Genomic DNA, 19,948 nt, shown 5'->3' with positions numbered 1-19,948 from the left:
GTCTGTTCAGGCAATTATCTCTGCCCTATGTCTTCTGCAGTGCAGAGAGATACAAATGAATAATTCAGCTACACTGCATTCTTCTTATCCTCTTGTAAGTCCATTGTCATCCATTGGTCCAACCACCTCCCTGGCTGGTTTTCCTGCTTAAAGAATATTTTATTGTTAATGGTATTAGCAATATGCTCTTTAAAATCATACTCTCCCCACTTTTTTGGCATTTCTTATTGTCTGCTTGTGTTCCCTTGGTTTTTGTTCTCTTTATTTGGGCAAGACTTCCAACTTTTGGAGGAAGCCTTTTTTTCTCAAGTAGCTTCCTTGTCAGTGCTAGTTCATCAATCCCTTCCTGAACATATTCTTACCTTTCCTGAACTTTTATTAATGAGGTTCTGAGTAAACCTCAAATATTTTGGGAAATAAAGATCCTCTTGACTTTCCCTTTAAACTTACTTCATAATAGAATCTCTTTTACCAGCTTGCACACATATTCACTGAATTCTAGAGCTGATTCAACCATTTGGGAGCTGCTTTCATGTGTACAGATTCCACAGCTCCCCATTAATATTTGTAAGGAAGAATCATGTTAAATAATATGAAGCAGTTTCTTCTCACTCTAGCATCATGCTCTTTTACAGATGTTGTCAAAATGCTAGGATCTAGCCATGCAGAAGTAGTTTCTCTGCTTCTCTGGTAGTGCATGCATTAGCCTTCAATGTTTACTTATGTATCCTTGCTTCCTGCATTGTATTCCAAATTGTAATTCCTGCACTGTATTCCTGTATTACAAATTCAGGAATAGTTTGTGCTCACTGCCACCTGTCTGCAGGAGGAACTGTGGAACTACCTAAAGGATCAGTATCTGGAGTAACAACAAAGCAATTTATTTTCCTTACTTTTCTTTCTACTTCCTTGGTTTGATGCTGGTAGTATGTTTAAACAGAAATACATGTGTACCCTGTCATCACCAAATTAAGAACACAAACAAGAAAACATTCAACTAACTATGCCTGTTATACATGGTTCCCTGTCCCAAAGTAACACTGAACCCTGTAACTTCTAATCAATGCTATTGCAAATATCCAAACACTTGCTTTGCATGTCTCAGCTGAATTACTAAAAATAGTTACCTTTCAACAACTCCTTTTATTATTTGTTTTCCAGCAACAGCGGCAACTTGACCTCTTGACTATAACCAACCCTGGTAAGTAAGCCACAAGGCTCAGCTCATTTTATGTTTTCTTGAAGAGATGGTTGCCTGAATGTTTTTTTCTCCCCTCCCTGACATGCAAAGTGAAAAATGCTGTTCCCCGGAAAATCTTTAACATAATAACAACTGACAGCTATATTGTGTTTGGTAAAGCCTGGGGCAGTTATCCCTTCACAGAGCTGCCTCTTCAGACCTTTACTGTGTGAATTGCTGATATTTCTTTAAGCCTCATGGGGTTACTCATATTGGTATATCTGCAGGGTAGATACACTATAATTCACAATGTATGTTCAAGTATCACAGAAACATTCCGTTTAACTCGCTGCAGTGGTACACTTAGATATTTACTAAAGAACAGAGGGATCCTTGTGTACTGTGGGAGACAGAGAATGTGCTGGTCAGCTTGGAAGAAATTATGCTTTAAAAAACTACATTAAAATAAACTGCTTCTGAAATGGTGCTTTCTGAAGAATATCCTAGTATGGTTTTTTGTTAAATACTGCTTATTTACTCTGGTGGAATTTAATCATGTCTATAATTGCTTTCATGAGCTTATTTCCTGGTTTCTGGCAAGTGCTCAAAGGGATGGAATGATCCTTTTGGAGTCACGGCTAGACTAGATGTTACACTAGCTGCATAGCCAAGCTGTTCACTGTTGTTATGGCTAAGCAAATATGTAAGACTGAGGTGTGGTTGATAAACACAACAGTTTCAACCCAAATATTGCATAATACAACTGCATATTATGACCAGGGAGCAAAAAGCTATTTTAGGTGAGCCCAAGGGTTTAAGCATGCTATATCACAAACCACTTTTGAGTGTTTCAAGAGTTGTTAGCCTTGTGCCACTTGGGGATACTGAACAATTTCTTTACATCTTGGGATCCAGCTTATGTTATTTTTTAATTCAATAATTGTATTGTTAGCTTAGACTAAGTTGCTGTTTCCAGTGGTACCATTTTCTTATAGTATAGTGCAGAAACTTAAAGGAAGTGGTGCTATGACACAGGAGTGTAGGATAATGTTATCTGCCCAGATAAACCATAAAGTTGAACATTCTTGACAGAACATGGACTATTTGAACATATATCCTTCCTTTTCCTTTTGCTAAGGTGTTCTTGAAGCTTGGATCCTATTGCTGTTCTATTGTCTTAAAATGGCAGTAGATACTTGTTTATGTGTCTAAGAACATTTAAAATATTTCTAGTGTGGTACTATAGCCTGTAGGAAGAAAGAATTCACCTTCTGTTTCAAAATCGGAGCAATATTAAACTTCACACAAAACCCTTGATTGTGCTTGTTATGCTCCAAACCCCTAACATATAAAATAATCTTAGTATCCTTAACACCCAGTGGTCTCTTTTTCCTTAAACAAATTAAACATGAAAATAATAAGATTATCCCCAGTTCTTCATTATCTTCATTATTTTGTGACTCACAAATGGATAATTTTCTAGTGTCTTTTAATTCTGCTAGAGGTGTTTTATTGTGTAAAATTATAGGTATAGTTTTAAATTGTTCCATTAATGTTTCCCTGGTTAGAAAATATGTTAATCTACATAGAGGTCGTGCATGCACATGACAGTAGACACAGATGCAATGATTTGCAGGATTGACTGAGGCTCTCTTTGCTACATACCACTGCCTAGGAAACTCTCACATAAAATTAGCTGACCAGCAAAGCTTCAAGATATGATTTGGAAAAATTTACTTAAGAACAAATTCCCTATTAAAACTCTGAAAAGCCATTCCTTTTACTTTCTTGAACATTCTGCCTGCTTCCTACTAACTGAAGTGTGAAAATAATGTGAAGTCATAGTCATGAAGCTATAATACACCTATTAGTAAAAATGATACTGGGTAATAAAATGTGACAGAAAGTTGTTCTCTGCTGAAACTCATGCTCCAACTATTCTTGATAATCCATGCTAATTAATACAACATTGACTCTGATCAAAGTACCTGTCAAGGGATCCTGGCTGAGTTTTCAAACAACCTCATATAATTACTCTCCATGTTTGTTAGTGAAAGCTTCATAGGCTGTTATATTTAAACATGAATTCCTATGTATCTTCTTCCTAATGACTGCCTTTGTTGGGTTTGTGGGAGAATTCTCTGAAAAAGATGATAGCTTAATATACTTCCCCATACACTAATTTATCTATCAGCAAAATGTAAAAGAGTAAGTCCAGATACAATGCTGTTTACACAATTCATTGGCAGTAGGATGTGGGGATTAACTACCAAGCCAAGTAGATAGTTAACACTCAGGTTGTACGTATATTTACTCAGAAGTAAATTCCAGACACTTACACTCAAGTAAGTGTGCGTAGGATAGCACACATTATTGCTTACTGGGTAATCATTGCAACCCTGGGACTAGTAATTCTTGAGAATGTGTGTCAGATAGGAAAGGACAAATCTGCCTGTACTTAATACTGCAGTTCCTAATTTAGATGCACAAACACACACTTGGTCCAGAAGCTGCTTGTTCTGCTCCAACACTACTTCTGTTTCATTCTACCAAATCTCACAAGACCTGTCTAGTAGGTTCATAGAGTCAGGGACATGTTTTCAGAAATATCCTCAGGCATTATTTTTACTAAATAAAAATCCTTTATTTGGTATCAGTGTTTATTCTCATGATGATGGGATGGCAGCCTGAGCCAGCCTTTTCTCCTGCTCCAGATCTTCTGGCTACAGTAAGGTAGACCACACACAAGCCCATCACACACACATATACACATTATTTCTTTCTGAAAGGCTTCTTTGGGGAAGATGCCCTACTTTAGGAAGATCCCAAGTTCAACCCCTGGCAACTGCAGGAAAATTTGGGTGGAAAAAAATATAGTTCTAAAATCCTAGAGAGCTGTTGCCAGTCAGTTTAGACTGAATTACTATATTATCTAAGAGAGAAAGATCACCTGAAACCAAGTTTGAAGATCAACTAGGATTGTGCTGAATATCCTTCCTTGTTGGTTTTTAGATAGAAATTACTGCTTTCAAGAGAGGGAATGATTTTTTAATATATAAAATTAACACAATGAGAATGTTACATTTTTCAATCTTATTTGCAGCTATTTTCTTGTTATCTTCTGCTGGTGCTGCACTGCTTTTCCTTATTATTGAGATTTGATTCACATGGGCAATTCCATGAGCAAATTAGGCAGTAGTCAGTATATGTAGCAATACCGTGTAACCAATTAAATATGGACACACCATTATGTCACTGAGAACAAATTAAGTCAATTCTGAGTGAGGGTAATGGTTTCTGAACACTTCTGGTATTGTACCAAAGCAGATACTTAGTAATGCAACCCAAAAATGTTCATATAAACTGTTTGCTCTTTGGCCCTAGTTTAAAAATGTTTTCCTTACAATGATCTCTGAGATTGCAGTTCACAGCAGGCATTGGTGAGAGGCCCAATCTTGGTGCACATAGAACACTAGAAAAAGAGATGAATTAAGTGTTCAGTGAACAAAGCAAGCAGGTAATTCAAGTGCTCCTAATATATCTAATTTCAACCATTCAGTCAAATGCTTCTGAACATACAAATTATTTGAGAAAGAATAGGGGTTTGGCGAATGATTGCTGTCACAGGACAACTGCTATTTGGGTTTATTTTATAATGAAAGTAGGTGAGGGTCAATCATATATGAATATTCATATTTCAACAATATAATACCAGGTTTCCACCTCACTTTTGAAATCTTCCTTTGAAAACATATGTGAACAACAAATTCTTATTCTGGAATTATAATGAGAAGAAGGCCAACAATGTCTGAAACAGCATCAAAGAAGCATGGTGATTCTGTAGAACACAGACATATTTGAAGAAGAGGGATGGAGTTCATAATATAATTTCATTTTGTACAATTGCTTAATGACAGGGTAAGGTGTCATCGGACTCTCGGCTAGTCCCAGGAGAGGCTGAAGCCTCCTCCCTGGTTCAAATCTGGAGGTCCTCACAAAATAAAGTACTTGCCACACAGAAATACTAACAGGAAACTTTATTACCTTGCATGCAAAAGGTTAATACCATTATGAGGTAATAAGAAAGAATAATGTAAGAAGCAACACTGTACAGCTTTGGCATGCCTTCTTCTTCCTGATTGGTTAACAGTTTTACTGCTAGTATGAAGCACTTCTCTTGAAAAACTTATGATGACAAAATCATTTACATCTGTCTTTTGGAACACATGGGACACTTTCATATAGTTTTGTGCTGGAACACAAGGAACATTCATATTTCTGTAAGTTTACATTTTTTGATTATCTTTCACCTTTATCAGTGAGGCCACTTTACAGCTCGTTTGTCGTTGCTGGGGCACAGCAACCATCTACATTCCATAAGATTTTCTCCCTTCAGACTCCATCTCGTTTGCTAACCCTCTCTTCAAAATTCTAGTTAATCCTAGTGACTGCAAGGACAAGAGGAATATGCTTATTAAGTGAGACATACAAGCAATGGCATAGGACAGTGTTCTTTCCTTCAAGGCCACTGGCTCCTCCCAGTCACCTCATGTGTGATACTGCAACTTGCTCTTTCATTTTGTTTTCTCTTATTGTAGTAGCTGCACACTCCCATGAGGGAACCTCTCATTTTCCATTGTTGTTTTAATTAGCAGTGGGCTGGCTGCTGTGATCTAGGTAGAAGAGCAGGGTTTGGTAGTGGGAAGACAGGAAAGCTACCACTGGTCAGCTTGGTTACAGAGGCTTTCCAGCTGGATGGAGTCAACAGCATTGCCCTTGACCAAGCAGTGGAAGAAGAGAGGTCCTCCACAGCCCAAGGAAAGCCCCTGGGTGGCCTTTGAGGTGCAGCTTGAAGCTAACAGGCTGCTGCTTGAAAATAGTGAAGATCAGCATCATAGGAAATTTTGGCAATAGCACCGAAACCCACACATAGCTTTTTTACATAGGCTATTTCAGAACTGTGCAAAGAAAGAGACCACTTACAGCTTGGTAGCAGTTTTTAAAAGTTGTTGTTGTTGTTGTTGTTGTTGTTGTTGTTGTTGTTGTTATTACATTTCTATGCCGCCCCTTGCCGAAACCTTGGGGCGGCTTACAACACAATAAAAGTTATATACATGTTAGCTACACAGTGCAATTTTTCACTATAGTAGGCAGATGGATCAGTTACTCTGGACAGCAGCTTCCATGAGGCCTGGGATTCCATTCTCCCCCCATTCCAGTGCTTCTTGTTTTCTGACTAGGAAAGGAACTAGCTTTTAACTCAACATGAATGTGTCTACTAGTATCACTATGTGTTGTTTTTAAGTATGTAAAATCATAACAGAACCTTATATGATGTGGTTGGAAAGCTTTGTTTGTCCCTGTGCAGGAAAACTGAAATGTGTATTTTGTGCCTGTTGGGAAGTGGTTTTCATCAAGTTAAAAAATAACTCTAGAGAAGGCATTTGAAAAGCAAACACCATTACTTTTGAAAGAAAAATGAAAGCTTCTGCAACACCTTATTATTATTCTGGGTCACCGTGATGTTTCCATGCACCTTGGCATGTCCCTTTAATTGGATCCTTGCCTACGAAGGTCCAGCATAGTTGCATTGAAAGCTGACATTTCCAACTAACTGACCTTTTCAGGCCCAGTGATACTTCTATAATGATTATCCTCTTTCATTGTTTGGACACAATACCACATACTTCACAGCACATAAAGAATATGGTCTTTGAAAACTATTCAAAATTTCCAATCTCAAGTTAGCAAAATGAGAAAATTGGGCACAAACATTCATCAGAAGTGTTATTGTGCAGGTATCGATTTGAATGCCCTTTCATTTCTCTGGAAAAAAGTGTTGTAGTGTGGAGTTCTAAATTAACTTTTGTTCTGTTATTTTCTCTCTCTCTCTCTGTAACTATAAAAAGGTCAAATTCATTCATAAGCCTGAATAGATTTGCTGGATATAAGCAATAAGATAACAATCAACCTTCAAATAACCTTTAAAGAGACAGTATCTTACTCTATGAACAATAATTGATCTACTCATTAAGCAGGAGAGAATTTCTTTCAGGCTCACCTAAGCAGTAACTGTATTTGAGCGAAGTAAAAGGACAGTATCTAGAATAAGAAGGAAATGACGTTTAATCAGGAGAGGCAGGTGATTCCTGGGGTTCCTTCTCCATTGCAGCTTCTATTCTGAGCTTTATGAGAACTAGCCATGGTACTCCAGGGTGGTACCTATTTTGGAGACTGAATTCTCCAAAATAGGTACCACCACGGTGCTCTAATTATAGGAGCACCATGGATAGCTCCTATAAAGCGCCAAATAAAAGCTGCAGTGGAGAAGGGGTGTAGGGACTGGGCCTGCTTCTCTTAAAATGCGGCATGACAAGGTGGTTGTCTCAGCATCTGAACCTGAACCATAGACTGGGTTGGAATTCTTGGCTTAAATGCCAGGGCCAACAAACCCAAGATAAGCCCAGGAACTGGTGAGAACCAAATCACTTCTGGTTCAGGAGGAGTCACTGTTAAACAGAAAGGGCCATAAGGGAAGGGATTGAATTTGATGAGCCTCATCATCCACTGCTAGCTCAAGATTGAGAGTCAATTGTGTAGCATCTGGCATTCCCACCATCTAGTTCACAAGCAGCAGGAACCTTTGTGAAGATGGAGCTAACTCTGATTGGGAAGGGAGGAGAGGCATCCAGTTTATAATCAAATTCTTAGCATGAGTAATACTCTCTAATTGGCTGGCTCTCTGCATGCCTTTTGCTAATGGCTGCTACAATACTCCTTTTGTATCAGAAAGCCAGTCTGCATTAACTTAATCAAGACTGTAGATTGAATCTATTGTCCTGATCTGTTTGGAAGGAGAAGATGGCAGGGAGGGGAGGATTGGCTCCTGACAAGGACCCCCACTGACAAGGAGCCCCATAGGAGTCACCTCCCCCCCCTCTTCATTTCATATATAAACTGTTTTAATTTTGCATATATCAGAGACTGCTCAGATTATACTTTTCCCTCAAATCCTTTACATATTAAAAAGTAGGGGTTGTTGTTGTTTGGTAAGGGCATGAGATGTCAAATATAAATAAATATAAGATTTCACAATACATTATTTGCATTCTATATATGGTATTGAATTAGGAGAAGAATTGTATGAGATGGCATTATAGGGCATCATATGGCATTGCCTGATGGCATCCTATATCCAAGGGTAAAAATAACATTGAACATGCCACTAGATAATGATCCTTTACTGGGAGAATACAAAAATGGAAGCCTCCTCCTTATTTGGAATTCTGATAAATAGACTGAGCTCATTTACTTTCCAGCCCAGACACTGGTGGCAGCAAGGGATGGGACTTTAATGCAGGTTCTCCCAGTTGTATCCAGCTTTGAAAAAAAGCTGCATCACTTCCTTTCCTTTGGCAGCAGCTACTTTCTTTTCTTTCTTTCTTTTTTCCTTTTTTGCATCAACAGGAAAGATCAGCTCTTACCAGAATAAATTAAGAACTGCAGTTAAAACAAACAAAGAAAAAAATAAAGTTAGCTGACAGATCAACACTGAACCAAAATCTGCTGACAGGGGGCAGGGAAATACTATAGGTCAAAAGTGTTCCTCCGTTGATGGAGAGGAGATTAATTGGCAAATCATGGAATCATAGAATGGTAGAGTTGGAAGAGTCCAAGAGGGCCATCAGGTCAAAACCCCTGTTCAGTGCAGGACTCCAGGTTAAACCATCCCTCTGAGATGGCTGTCCAGTTGCATCTTGAACACCTCTAATTTGGGAGAGCTCACAACCTCCCTATTGTCATATTGTTCTAGCAGTCAGGAAATTCTTCCTGATATTTCACTGGAACCGGGTTTCCTGTGACTTGAGCTTTTATTCTGTGTCCTGCACTCTGGGTTGACTGAGGAGAGATCCTGGCCTCCTCCTCTGTGAAAATCTTTCAAATACTTGTAGAGTGTTATCATATACCCGCTCAGTCTTTTCACGGATAAATATATTAGTTCTTTCAATCTCTCCTCAAAGGACTTTGTTTCCAGTCCCTGGATCATCCTTGTTGCCCTCCTCTGAACCCTTTCCGTCTTGTCTGCATCTTTCTTACACTGTGGTGCCCGACCTGGATACTGCACTCCAGATGAGGCCTAACTGGTGCTGAGTAAAAAGGAACTTGTACTTCACATGATTTGAAATACTAGTATAGATGGGCATGTCCTTCCCAGTGGCCCCAGGTACACCTATATCAACCTCAGCAGACATAAATATACTGTTAGCAGTGTTTCCCTGATGTATAGGAACAGGACAAAGGCAGCCTTAGACTCGCTTGGTCCAAAGCTCCTCTATTTCTTTAGGAAACAGCCTCCCACATAAGCCAGTCAAAAATGGCATAAGTGCTAGACAATCTGCTATTCTCTCTTCCTCTTTCATGTTGTTTTATAAGATAACTGAAGATAATTTATTAATATGGACAGCAGTGTTTCCAGTTCTTCTCTTCTTTTCAAATGCATGGAGTGAAGCAAGAGGAAGCCAGCCTCAGAAGCCACTCCTGTCCCTTCCACTCATTCTAATCATTTGTTCAAAAGTAGTATGACCCTACCTTCATTTATAAGTAGAAGGACCACTTTTACTTTTGTAAAAGAGTATTGTCCTTGTTTTGATAATTTTCGTGGTACTTTAACAGAGAATATTTATATATTGCGAAGGTTCTCTGTAAAGCACAAAAATTAATATAATAACAGCTTTAAGTGTCCACATATGAATTTTGCCAAGGCATTATATTCTGTGTTATTATTACCGTATACTGGAGTGGCCAAGCCAGGAATCGGGAACAGCATGCAGCTCTTTGAGTTTATTTTCTGGCTTGCTGCTTGCTGCTTCAGGTGCTCCAGGGCACCTGCTTGCTGTCCCCCACTGCTGCCACCCCCAGGTGCCTGCTTGCTGTTCACCGCCTGTTATTTATTTATTTATTTATTTATTTATTTATTAAAACATTTTTATGCTGCCCCATTCGCCGAAGCCTCGGGGCAGCTTACAACAATAAGTTAAAAGTAATCATAATATAAATTACAATAACTATAAACATTAAATTAAAAATACACTATAAAATAAGCCGCCCTGGCCAGATAAAATCTAGTAATACTAACAGTTAAAATGCCGCTTAAATAAAAAGGTCTTCGCCTGGCGCCGAAAAACAAATAACGACGGTGCCAGGAGGACCTCTCTGGGGAGCGCATTCCATAACTTAGGCGCCACCACAGAGAAGGCCCTCCTCCGAGTACCCACCCTCCTAATTTCTTTCACGGAGGGTTCCCGGAGAAGGGCCTCTCCCGCTGATCTCAGGGGGGCGGCCGGGCATATATGGATGTAAGCGCTCCTTCAGGTAACCAGGACCCAAGCCGTTTAGGGCTTTATAGGTCATCACCAACACCTTGAATTGGGCCCGGACTTCAATGGGAAGCCAGTGAAGCTGACGGAGAACTGGAGTCATGTGACCATAATGCCAAGTCCCCATCAGCAGCCTGGCAGCTCTATTTTGAACCAACTGAAGTATCTGGACCGTCTTCAAGGGTAGCCCCACGTAGAGTGCGTTACAGAAGTCAAGACGGGAAGTCACCAGCGCATGTGTCACTGTCGCAAGGCAGTCATACTCCAGGAAGGGGCACAGCTGATGAATCAGCCGAAGCTGGAGGAAAGCACTCCTCGCCGCTGCTGTTACCTGAGCTTCCAGTGAAAGCTCCGGGTCGAGGAGCACTCCCAAGCTGCGGAGTGCAGGGAGTGCAACCCCGTTCAGGACAAGGTTCAGTTCACCCTCTCCGAAGCCCGATCCGCCAACCAGCAGGACCTCCGTCTTGTCTGGACTGAGCTTCAGTTTATTGGCCCTCATCCAGCCCATTACCTCAGCCAGGCACCGGTTCAATACAGCCACTGCCTTACCTGGATTGGTGGAAAACGAGAGGTAGAGCTGGGTATCATCAGCGTACTGATGGTTCCGCAGCCCACACCTCCTGATGACCTCTCCCAGCGGTTTCATGTAGATGTTGAACAGCAAAGGGGACAAAATGGACCCCTGCGGTACTCCATGGCATAGCTGCCATGGCGCAGAACCATAGTCCCCCAGCACCACCTTCTGGAACCGGCCGTTGAGATAGGAGCGGAACCACTGCAAAGCAGTGCCTCTGACCCCCAATCCCGCAAGCCTATCCGGAAGGATACCATGGTCGATGGTATCGAAAGCCACTGAGAGGTCCAGGAGAACCAACAGGGACGCACTCCCCCGTCCTTCTCCCTGCACAGGTCATCGTACAGGGCGACCAAGGCAGATTCAGTACCGTACCTGGGTCTGAAGCCGGACTGAAATGGGTCCAGATAATCAGTTTCATCCAAGAGTGCTTGGAGCTGTCCTGCCACCACCCGCTCTAATACCTTGCCCAAAAACGGGATGTTGGCCACTGGTCTATAATTAGTGGCCATCTCTGGATCCAGTGACGCCTTCTTCAGGACCAGTTGGACTACCGCCTCCTTTAAAGGGGCAGACACCCGACCCTCCCTCAGAGAAGTGTTAACCACTTCCAAGATCCAGGTCCCAATCCTGTGCTTGGAATTATTTATGAACCAAGATGGGCAAGGGTCCAATAGGCAAGTGGTGGGACGTACTTGTCCAAGCACCTTGTCCACATCATCGGGCCGCAATAACTGAAATTCATCCAATAATTCTGGACCAGACGGCAGCATTGGTGTCTCCCTAAAAACCTCTGAATCAATAGTGGAATCCAGCTCGTGATGAATCTGAGCGATTTTCTCCCTGAAATGCCTGGCAAAGTCGTCACAGCGGGCCTTTGAGGGTGTAACCAGGTCTTCTTTCGGATCTGGACGAACCAGGCCATGCACCACTTGAAAAAGCTCTGCTGGATGGCATTGTGAGGAGGCAATGGAAACGGAAAAAAATCCCTTTTTCGCCACCCTCACCGCCACAGCATAGGCCCGATAGTGGGCTCTCAAGTGTGTTCGGTCAGATTCATCTCGTGATTTCCTCCACCTACGCTCTAGCCATCTCCCAACCTGCTTCATCGCCCTCAATTCAGGAGTGTACCAAGGGGAAGAGCGGGCTCTGCCTGGTGGGAGAGGACGCTTAGGAGCGATCGTGTCAACAGCCCTGGTCATCTCCCCATTCCATAGTTTGACCAGAGCCTCGAAAGGAGCACCCAACTTGTCAGCCGGAAACTCCCCCAGGGCCTTCAGGAATCCTTCCGGATCCATCTGGCTCCGGGGGCGGACCCACACAATCGGGTCCGCACCTTTACAGAGGGAGAGGTCGCTCTCGAGCACAAACCTCACCAGAAAGTGATCTGACCATTACAGGGGAGTCAAGCATAAATTCCTCACCCTCAGACCACCCTCCTCCTGCCCTGTCGAGAAACTAGGTCCAGAGTGTGTCCACATTCATGGGAAGGGCCGATGACATGTTGAGACAGCCCCATGGCTGCCATGGAGGCCATGAAGTCCTGAGCTGCCCCGGTCAGATCAGTCTCAGCATGGAGATTGAAGTCCCCCAGGACCAACATCCTGGGGGTCCTCAACACCAGGTCCGAGACGGTCTCCGTCAGCTCAGGCAGGGAGACTGTTGGGCGGAAGGGTGCACGGTACACCAACGGAATCCGCAATCTGTCTCGGTCGCCCAACACCAAGTAGAGACACTCCAGCCCTGGTCTTGAAGGAACAGGAAGTCCAGTGAGAGAGATGGAAGCTCGGTAAACCAAAGCGACCCCCCCTCCCCTCCCCTCTGGGCGCAAGCAGTGCTGAACCAGATACCCGGGCGGGCACACTTGGGAAAGGGCCACATCCCCCCCTTCTCCCGCCCAGGTTTCTGTAATGCAAGCCAGGTCAGCCCCCTCATCCACAATGATGCCATCCACTGGTGCCAGCTTGCAGCTTTCAAATATCTGACATTTGTGGTGTAGCTCTTTTGTTGAGCAAGTCTGGCCACCCGTCATATATCTTCCTAAGGAAGTATGTACAACACTTCAACACGATTCTACAAGTGTCACAATGATGGTGGAATGGAATATTTAAGGTACCAAGAGAGGTAAATGTTGTTTATCCATATTTTATGACTCTCAAGTACCTCTTCCAGTTGCTAACCTCAAGTTTATTAAGTTATTTTTTAGAGTCAAACTTATTTGTACATAAGTCCGAATATAAATTGAATTTTAAAAATAAGACCTCAGGATTAGAATTCAAGAATGATAAACAAAATCATTTCAAATGCATTTGCATGCAATTTACATGTGACTGAATGTACCAATGTGTGCCTTTTAAATTCAGGTCTTACATCTATTTAACATGATGGAATTGTATGTAGGGTTTAGTAAGATGATTAAAAAGATCGATCCCATCATTCAGTGTTTAAAAACAACTGGTGAAGGAGAGATAAGAGTGCAGGAAGTATTGGTTAAATCATCCTTAGCTTTTAGAATACTGATTTTGTAGCACTTGTACACCTGTAATCATATATGCAGCTATAGAATTACTATGCATTTATTATTTACTTCCCAGAATGATTGTTTTGCTTCATGCAGCTTTTAAAATGGACTTTCTTTTCTATTGAAAATATGATACGTAAACAGATAAAATGACTGGTCCTGCTTGAAACCTCTCTATAAATTTTACAGACTTGACATATATTTTATGTATAATGTATACACATGTGCATGCACACACATGGTTGAAAAAGTGAATTGAAAAAATGAATATTTTTAAAATTCAAAAAGCTTCTTCCTTTGAATGAAAATGCATTGTTGTTGAGAAAATACTTCATCTCAGAACATGCTGGAATGCCTTTCCCAACTGCAGTGATCCACATCTGAGGTCTTTCTCCAAATGCTGCCTCTGGAAGATCCTCTGTGCTTTGATTAGCAGGTGCTATAGGAATGTAAGGCAGAGGAAACAAAAGCAGAACCAGCAGAATTTAAAGATTTCAGGCTTGATGGAGGTACCCTTATCAAATATTTTTGGCAGGTCTTCTTTGCATTGAATATGGTTTTAGCTTTGACTATTGGGTGGTAGAACAATGAAATGAAAATAGAACTGACCTGATTTTTTTAAAAAATGGGATACCACTGTGCATTAGGAAAACTGTTTGAATCATTTATTGTTTCCAATAGCATAAATCTGAACATGATCAAATAAATCATCATGTCTCTGCTACTGAATGGTTCCATGTATATTGGTGGATGGTTCCATGATAGCATTGCATATAGCAACAAGAACAGCACTTGTCTGGAGCTAAGTAGCATATAAATGTCCATTAACTAGTAACAGTAAATATTTGCTTACAGCTTAAATATTTGCTTACAGCTTTTGTAGGCTCATAGAACTTTACTCCTTTGAAACTGGTTTGCAATTCCAGATTCATATACATGAAATTTAAGAACTATGACCTATTCCTACCAAACATGGCTTTTATTAATTTGAGACTGATGGCACATGCATAAAACTACTTAGGTTTCTTAAATAGTCTAATTAACCAACTGGTTGCTCAGATGTCATCAGCGAGTTGCCAAGTTGTGAGCAGATTCACAGACTCCAAACCAAAAAAGCTGGACAGCTTCATATTTATTCCATGCTGTCCCAAGTCTGTTGCCAAAAACAGACCCTCTCCAAATTATGTCTGTCTATGACTTATCTATTTTTATTTGTACCTCACCTTTCCACCCAGAAAAAATGACACTCAAGTGGCTGAGAATCATGAATAAAACTTGATTAATAATAAAACAATACATTAAAATACAACAGAAACACTAACAGACAGCAGACACATATTACATGTCAAAGGTGTGCTTGAATAAAGCAGTCTTTATCTGACAGTAGAAGGAAAGAGACTGGGAGTGGCTCAAGTCCCCCTTAGAAAGCAGTTCCACAGTCTAGGAACAACCACCAAGAAGGCCCTCTTTCATGCCACCACCAAATATGCCTCTTAAGGAAGCAATATTGAAAGAAGGGCCTGTCCTGAACATCTTCAGACCTGGGCAGGCTTGTATGGGAGAAGGTGGTCTTTCAGGTAGCCTAGTTTTGAGCCAATGGGCTTTAAAGGTCATAAGCAGCATTTTGAATTACTCCTGGAAACAGTCTGCTAGCCAGTGCAGCAAGGGCTTTACATGTTCTGTTATCTGGACTCTGGCCAATAGTCTGGGCCAGCAGAAGTTTCTGAGCAGTTTTCAAAGCCACATAAAGCATGTTGCAGTACTCAAAACAGTTTGTAACTACAGCATGTGCCACCATGGGCCAATCAGATCCAATAATGCCCCAAGAGTGCTAGAGGCAGCACTTCAACATGTTTTGCTGTACCAGGCTCCAGGACCTGCTTTCCTCTATTCCCTCTTGTTTTGCCACCTACAGCAAGAGGATTCAGTTTGCTGCATAGCAGTGACCAGTTTAACAAAAAAGATACTAATGAAAAAAGGCATTTCCATTCACAGGTTTGGGAACCACTACCTTAATATGCCATTTTCTCTCTTTAAAAACTGGCCTTTTCATGTAATCTTTATCCCACTAGACATTTACACTCTGGCACTGGTAGTTAATCTCACTGAATACAAGAGATATCATTCTGCCTTTTTTGTTTTTCTGGATACAAAAGTGGCCTTATCCTAATTTCATATGAAGATGGAGAAACAGTTTTCATGCACTGTGTTTGTTTCATCTGTCTAGAGATTTTATCGACATACTTGCAACAGAACTTGCTGTGCAAATATAACTGAAATGTCAAATCAAAACCAGCCTAAAACCACAGACCATATTAATTGCTTCTCCACTTCTCTGCTTTTTTATAAACAGTCAGCTCATTGACACCAAAAGATGTATCATGATTCATTAGGTGAATGATAAAATGAATCTTCTAACAGAGAAAAAGACAGCCTCTGAACACGCTGTTTGATACATTTCAGTAACTGCAGGAAAAGAGCCTTAAGGCTATCTGTCCATATAGTGCTGATGTATAATTTGATCCTTTTAAAGTATCTTTGATAATTTAATTATCAAGGGAGGAGCAAAGGTAGAACCAGTCATACAACCATTTTATTTAAAGGACTTCAAATTGGCATCTTTGAATCCAGAAGCATATTAGAAGTTTGCATATTTAAAATAACTAGAAAACCCCCCTGAAAGCTATTGCTCGTATCACAGTGAAATAATTGAAAATTGATAGGCCATTTTCCTAATTGTGTGATTTGCATTTGTTTGCTCATATATGACAGTATCAGTGGATTGGATCCTAAGATGTCCATGAGAGTTCTGCTCACAGAAATCCCTTAATGGCTTCACACGATGGCTTCATTTAGATGTTTAAAAGCATTGGTGACAAGATTGTGCTCTGTGTCACTCCACAGCACAGTTTACAGAGGAAAGTGCTGTTCTCTGGAATGGTTCCCCTTGGTAGGAATGGAACTTCTGCCACACAGTGCCTGTTAATCTACCCTCTAATCTAGTTCATGAAGCAGGTCTAGGATAATATAATGGTAAGTGGCATCAAAAGCCGCTGAAGAAAGCAACTGGAAGATATTCCCCCTGTTCATCTCCTGAGATGGGTCTTCAGTTCATCTATCCCGTTCCCTTGGAACTGCAAGGAACATAGGGGCACCCTCTGAAAGAACTGCAGAATGAAGAACCGGCTAAAATTACTTCCTCTTTTCCATGAGTGGACATATCTGCTGGTTCAAATTCCCTTTCATTCAAGGAAGAACTCCTTCCATGAATGGGAAAGAACCTTTAGATCCAACCAAATGACTTCATGGAATAGACCATATGATAGCTTCCATTCGATTTACATAGGAAATCTATGAAGATGACTAAGTTGCCAATGAATGAGAATAGGGAATAGAAGGCAAGTCACTTCACCACCACCACCTTTCTTTTAGGTCTTACAGATTTCTTGAGATGCACTTAGATTTCTGTGTGATTTGTCTATGTTCCTAAGATACATTGAACATTAATGGAACTTATTTCCAAGAAAACATGCTAGGATTGCAGTGTTGATCATTCTACAAGAACTGCTTTTACTTTTTCATCAGACAGCCAGGTCATTTGCAAGATACAATCCTCTAATTAGTAAGGTGCAGCATTTTGTCTATGAAGACCTACACAGAACTATGTATACCTACTAAATTTGTCTTATGATTTTGGATTTTGATGAAATTCAGAGAAAGGAATAAGAGCAATACAGTACTATATCTGTGTTGTAGGAAGGCAAGAGTGTCTGAATAGCAACAAGCTAATATCTTGTTGTGCAGGCAGACCATGGAGTGGTCTGGAATGGTAAGAATTTCCTAATTGAGGCTCAGCACATAGTTGGCCAAACTTGAGTTTATTGTATAAACTTTTGCAAAATCTTCATATCTGTCAGATCAAAGACCTGTGTAGGATGTACGTTAATATCCCTTTCTTTAGAATCCAAGGAGAAAAACTGAGTTTTATCTTGCGTTCAGGAAGAAATACTGCATAATAGTACTGCACAGTAATGTTTGAAATATGGAATCCCACAGTCATGTGGTCTTTTTAGATCTATCTTCTGGTGCATTTGTTGTGGTTTACTGTCTTTTTCAGTAGTAAAGATTTATGGCAAAATGCCTCACTCCAGCACTGCTAAGTTACAGCAGGTTTCTTTTCTAGACATATTGCCTTTAGACAGTAATTGATTGCTGTATCACCTTCTAATGGACACAAGAGTCTGGGTAGGCCCAAGGAGAAGTGTGAAAAAACAGCCAGACAGCCAGAGAGAGATAAGAGAGTGTTTGTTTGATTGCACAAACAATGTTTTGTCATGGATCCTTCCACAGAGTTTTATAACTAAATATATTGTACCAGGTTTAACACAGGAATTTCTTAGAATATCCTCCTACTCTCAAAACATACAGCACTCATTTCACGTGGCTCTGTTTTCAGTACAAATAATCTATAGACCCTTCCTGTCTGCTTTAAGAAAATATATCCTAGATTCTTGTCCATCTAGTCTGATTTCATAGATATTGCTGAAATGAGGGTCAACATACTCACTAATGTTTGTTTATTTGCACTATTTATACTGTTAAATATAAAAAAAAACTTCAAGTGGTTTCCATAAAAATATTAAATCACAATTAAATGATTAATATACAATTAACACAAATACAATGCCAACAATAATGATACATAAATAATACAGAGCAGTGAAATAGCACATTTGATTATGAGCCAGGGAAAGTTGAACAGGTGTTTTCAGGAGGTATTTAAAGATGCCAAATGTTGTGCCTCCTACCTACACAAGGGTTATTTTTCCCACAAGTGGGGACCACTACTCAGAGGGTTTGCCAATGAGATAGTACATGTTCACCTTATGATAATTTTGGAATGACCAGCAAGGCCTGCTCTGATGCCTTGGTCGGGCATATATAAAAGAAGGTATCCTGCTGCTAAATTGTTTAGGGCTTTATATGACAGTAACATGACCTTGAAAGTGCCTTTGCAGCTAATAGCCGCCCCGGGGCTTTGTGAGCCGCCCCGAGGCTTTGTTGCAATGGGGGCGGCATAGAAATGTTTTAAATAAATAAATTAAATAAATAAATAATAGGCAGCTGATGCAGTTTTTCTATCACAGGTCTTCTGTGACCACAGCTGCTGCATTCTGCATTAGCTGCAGCTTCTGAAGTAGATCCAAGAGAAGCTCCACATAGACACATTACACTTTACAATCGCTGTGGCTAGATTACCCTATCCAGGAACAGTCATAGCTGGCAGACCAACCAAAGCTGGTAGTAGGTACTCCAAGCCTCAGAAGTCACCTGGGTCTCCCTTGACAAAGATGAATCCTGAATCATCCCCACCCCAAACAACGTATCTGCTCCTTCAGAGGGAGTGCACCCCATTTATAACAGGCAAACATACAAATTTCTCTACCTGGGAACTGCCAACTCATAGGGTTTTTATGTTACTAGAGTTCAGCTTCAGTTTATTAACCTTCAGGAAAACCATAATTTCATTGATGCACCATTTCAGAAAATGCAGTTTCTCCCAGTTCAGATGCTACAGAGAAATAGGGCTGGATGTCATTCACATACATGGCTGCTCCCAACAGCTTCATGTATATATTAAACAACACTGGGACAAGATGGTACTCTGTGACTCCCCACAGTTTGGCTGCCATGGTGCAGAGATGCAGACAGTAACCTAATGCTAGCCCCTGGAACTGACAGTGCAAGTACAAATGATCAGTGCTATCAAGAGCCATTGGTATCTAAAGAGATCCAGAAGAAGTAAGATGGCTGCACTCCCTTTGTCCCTCTTTAGATAGAAAATGCTAAGAATTGAAAGTGTAGCATATGAAATAAAAACAAGGCCCACACATCAGTAGACAGTGCTGAATGAAGTTTGCCCGCCTAATCACCACAGTTGCCGAGTTTGGATTAAACAGTCACATTGCATGCAAAACCCTTCTCCTTGCTGATTATTAGTCCTTATAGCAATCCGATTTCCTGAAAAGAGGCTTCAGACTCTCAAACTTTTCAGGAGAAGTTGCAGGCTGAAGAGAAAACTGTCATTCCCCTGAGCAAGTGGATCCTTTGAATTCTAATCATGACATATTAGAAAGAAAGGCTTTGGCATAAAGGGCTTATGACATCCAGGTAAATGAGTACTGGTATATTAACCAGTTTTTCTTTATTTTGTTTCTTGTTTGCAATACTCAAGAAAACACAATTCCTGGACAGTCTGATGTTCACTTATCTAACAAGACAAGAAGCCATTATTT

At 40.7% G+C, this 19,948-nt stretch overlaps 1 protein-coding gene across 1 annotated transcript in view; it reads left to right on the top strand.

Moving 5' to 3' along the window:
• AGBL4 (AGBL carboxypeptidase 4) overlaps positions 1 to 19,948 on the top strand; it is a 933,972-nt gene that overhangs the window by 451,597 nt on the left and 462,427 nt on the right. The window contains exon 6 of the mRNA XM_044430335.1: positions 1,162 to 1,201. Coding sequence (XP_044286270.1) covers positions 1,162 to 1,201 — 40 coding nt within the window. The remainder of the gene's footprint in view (positions 1 to 1,161; positions 1,202 to 19,948) is intronic.

Source organism: Varanus komodoensis, unplaced genomic scaffold (assembly GCF_004798865.1).
Source record: "Varanus komodoensis strain SLA01 unplaced genomic scaffold, ASM479886v1 scaffold20_1, whole genome shotgun sequence".
NCBI lineage: Eukaryota > Metazoa > Chordata > Lepidosauria > Squamata > Varanidae > Varanus > Varanus komodoensis.
Note: the sequence above shows the minus strand (reverse complement) of the source record. Positions and strands in the feature narration are given on the sequence as shown.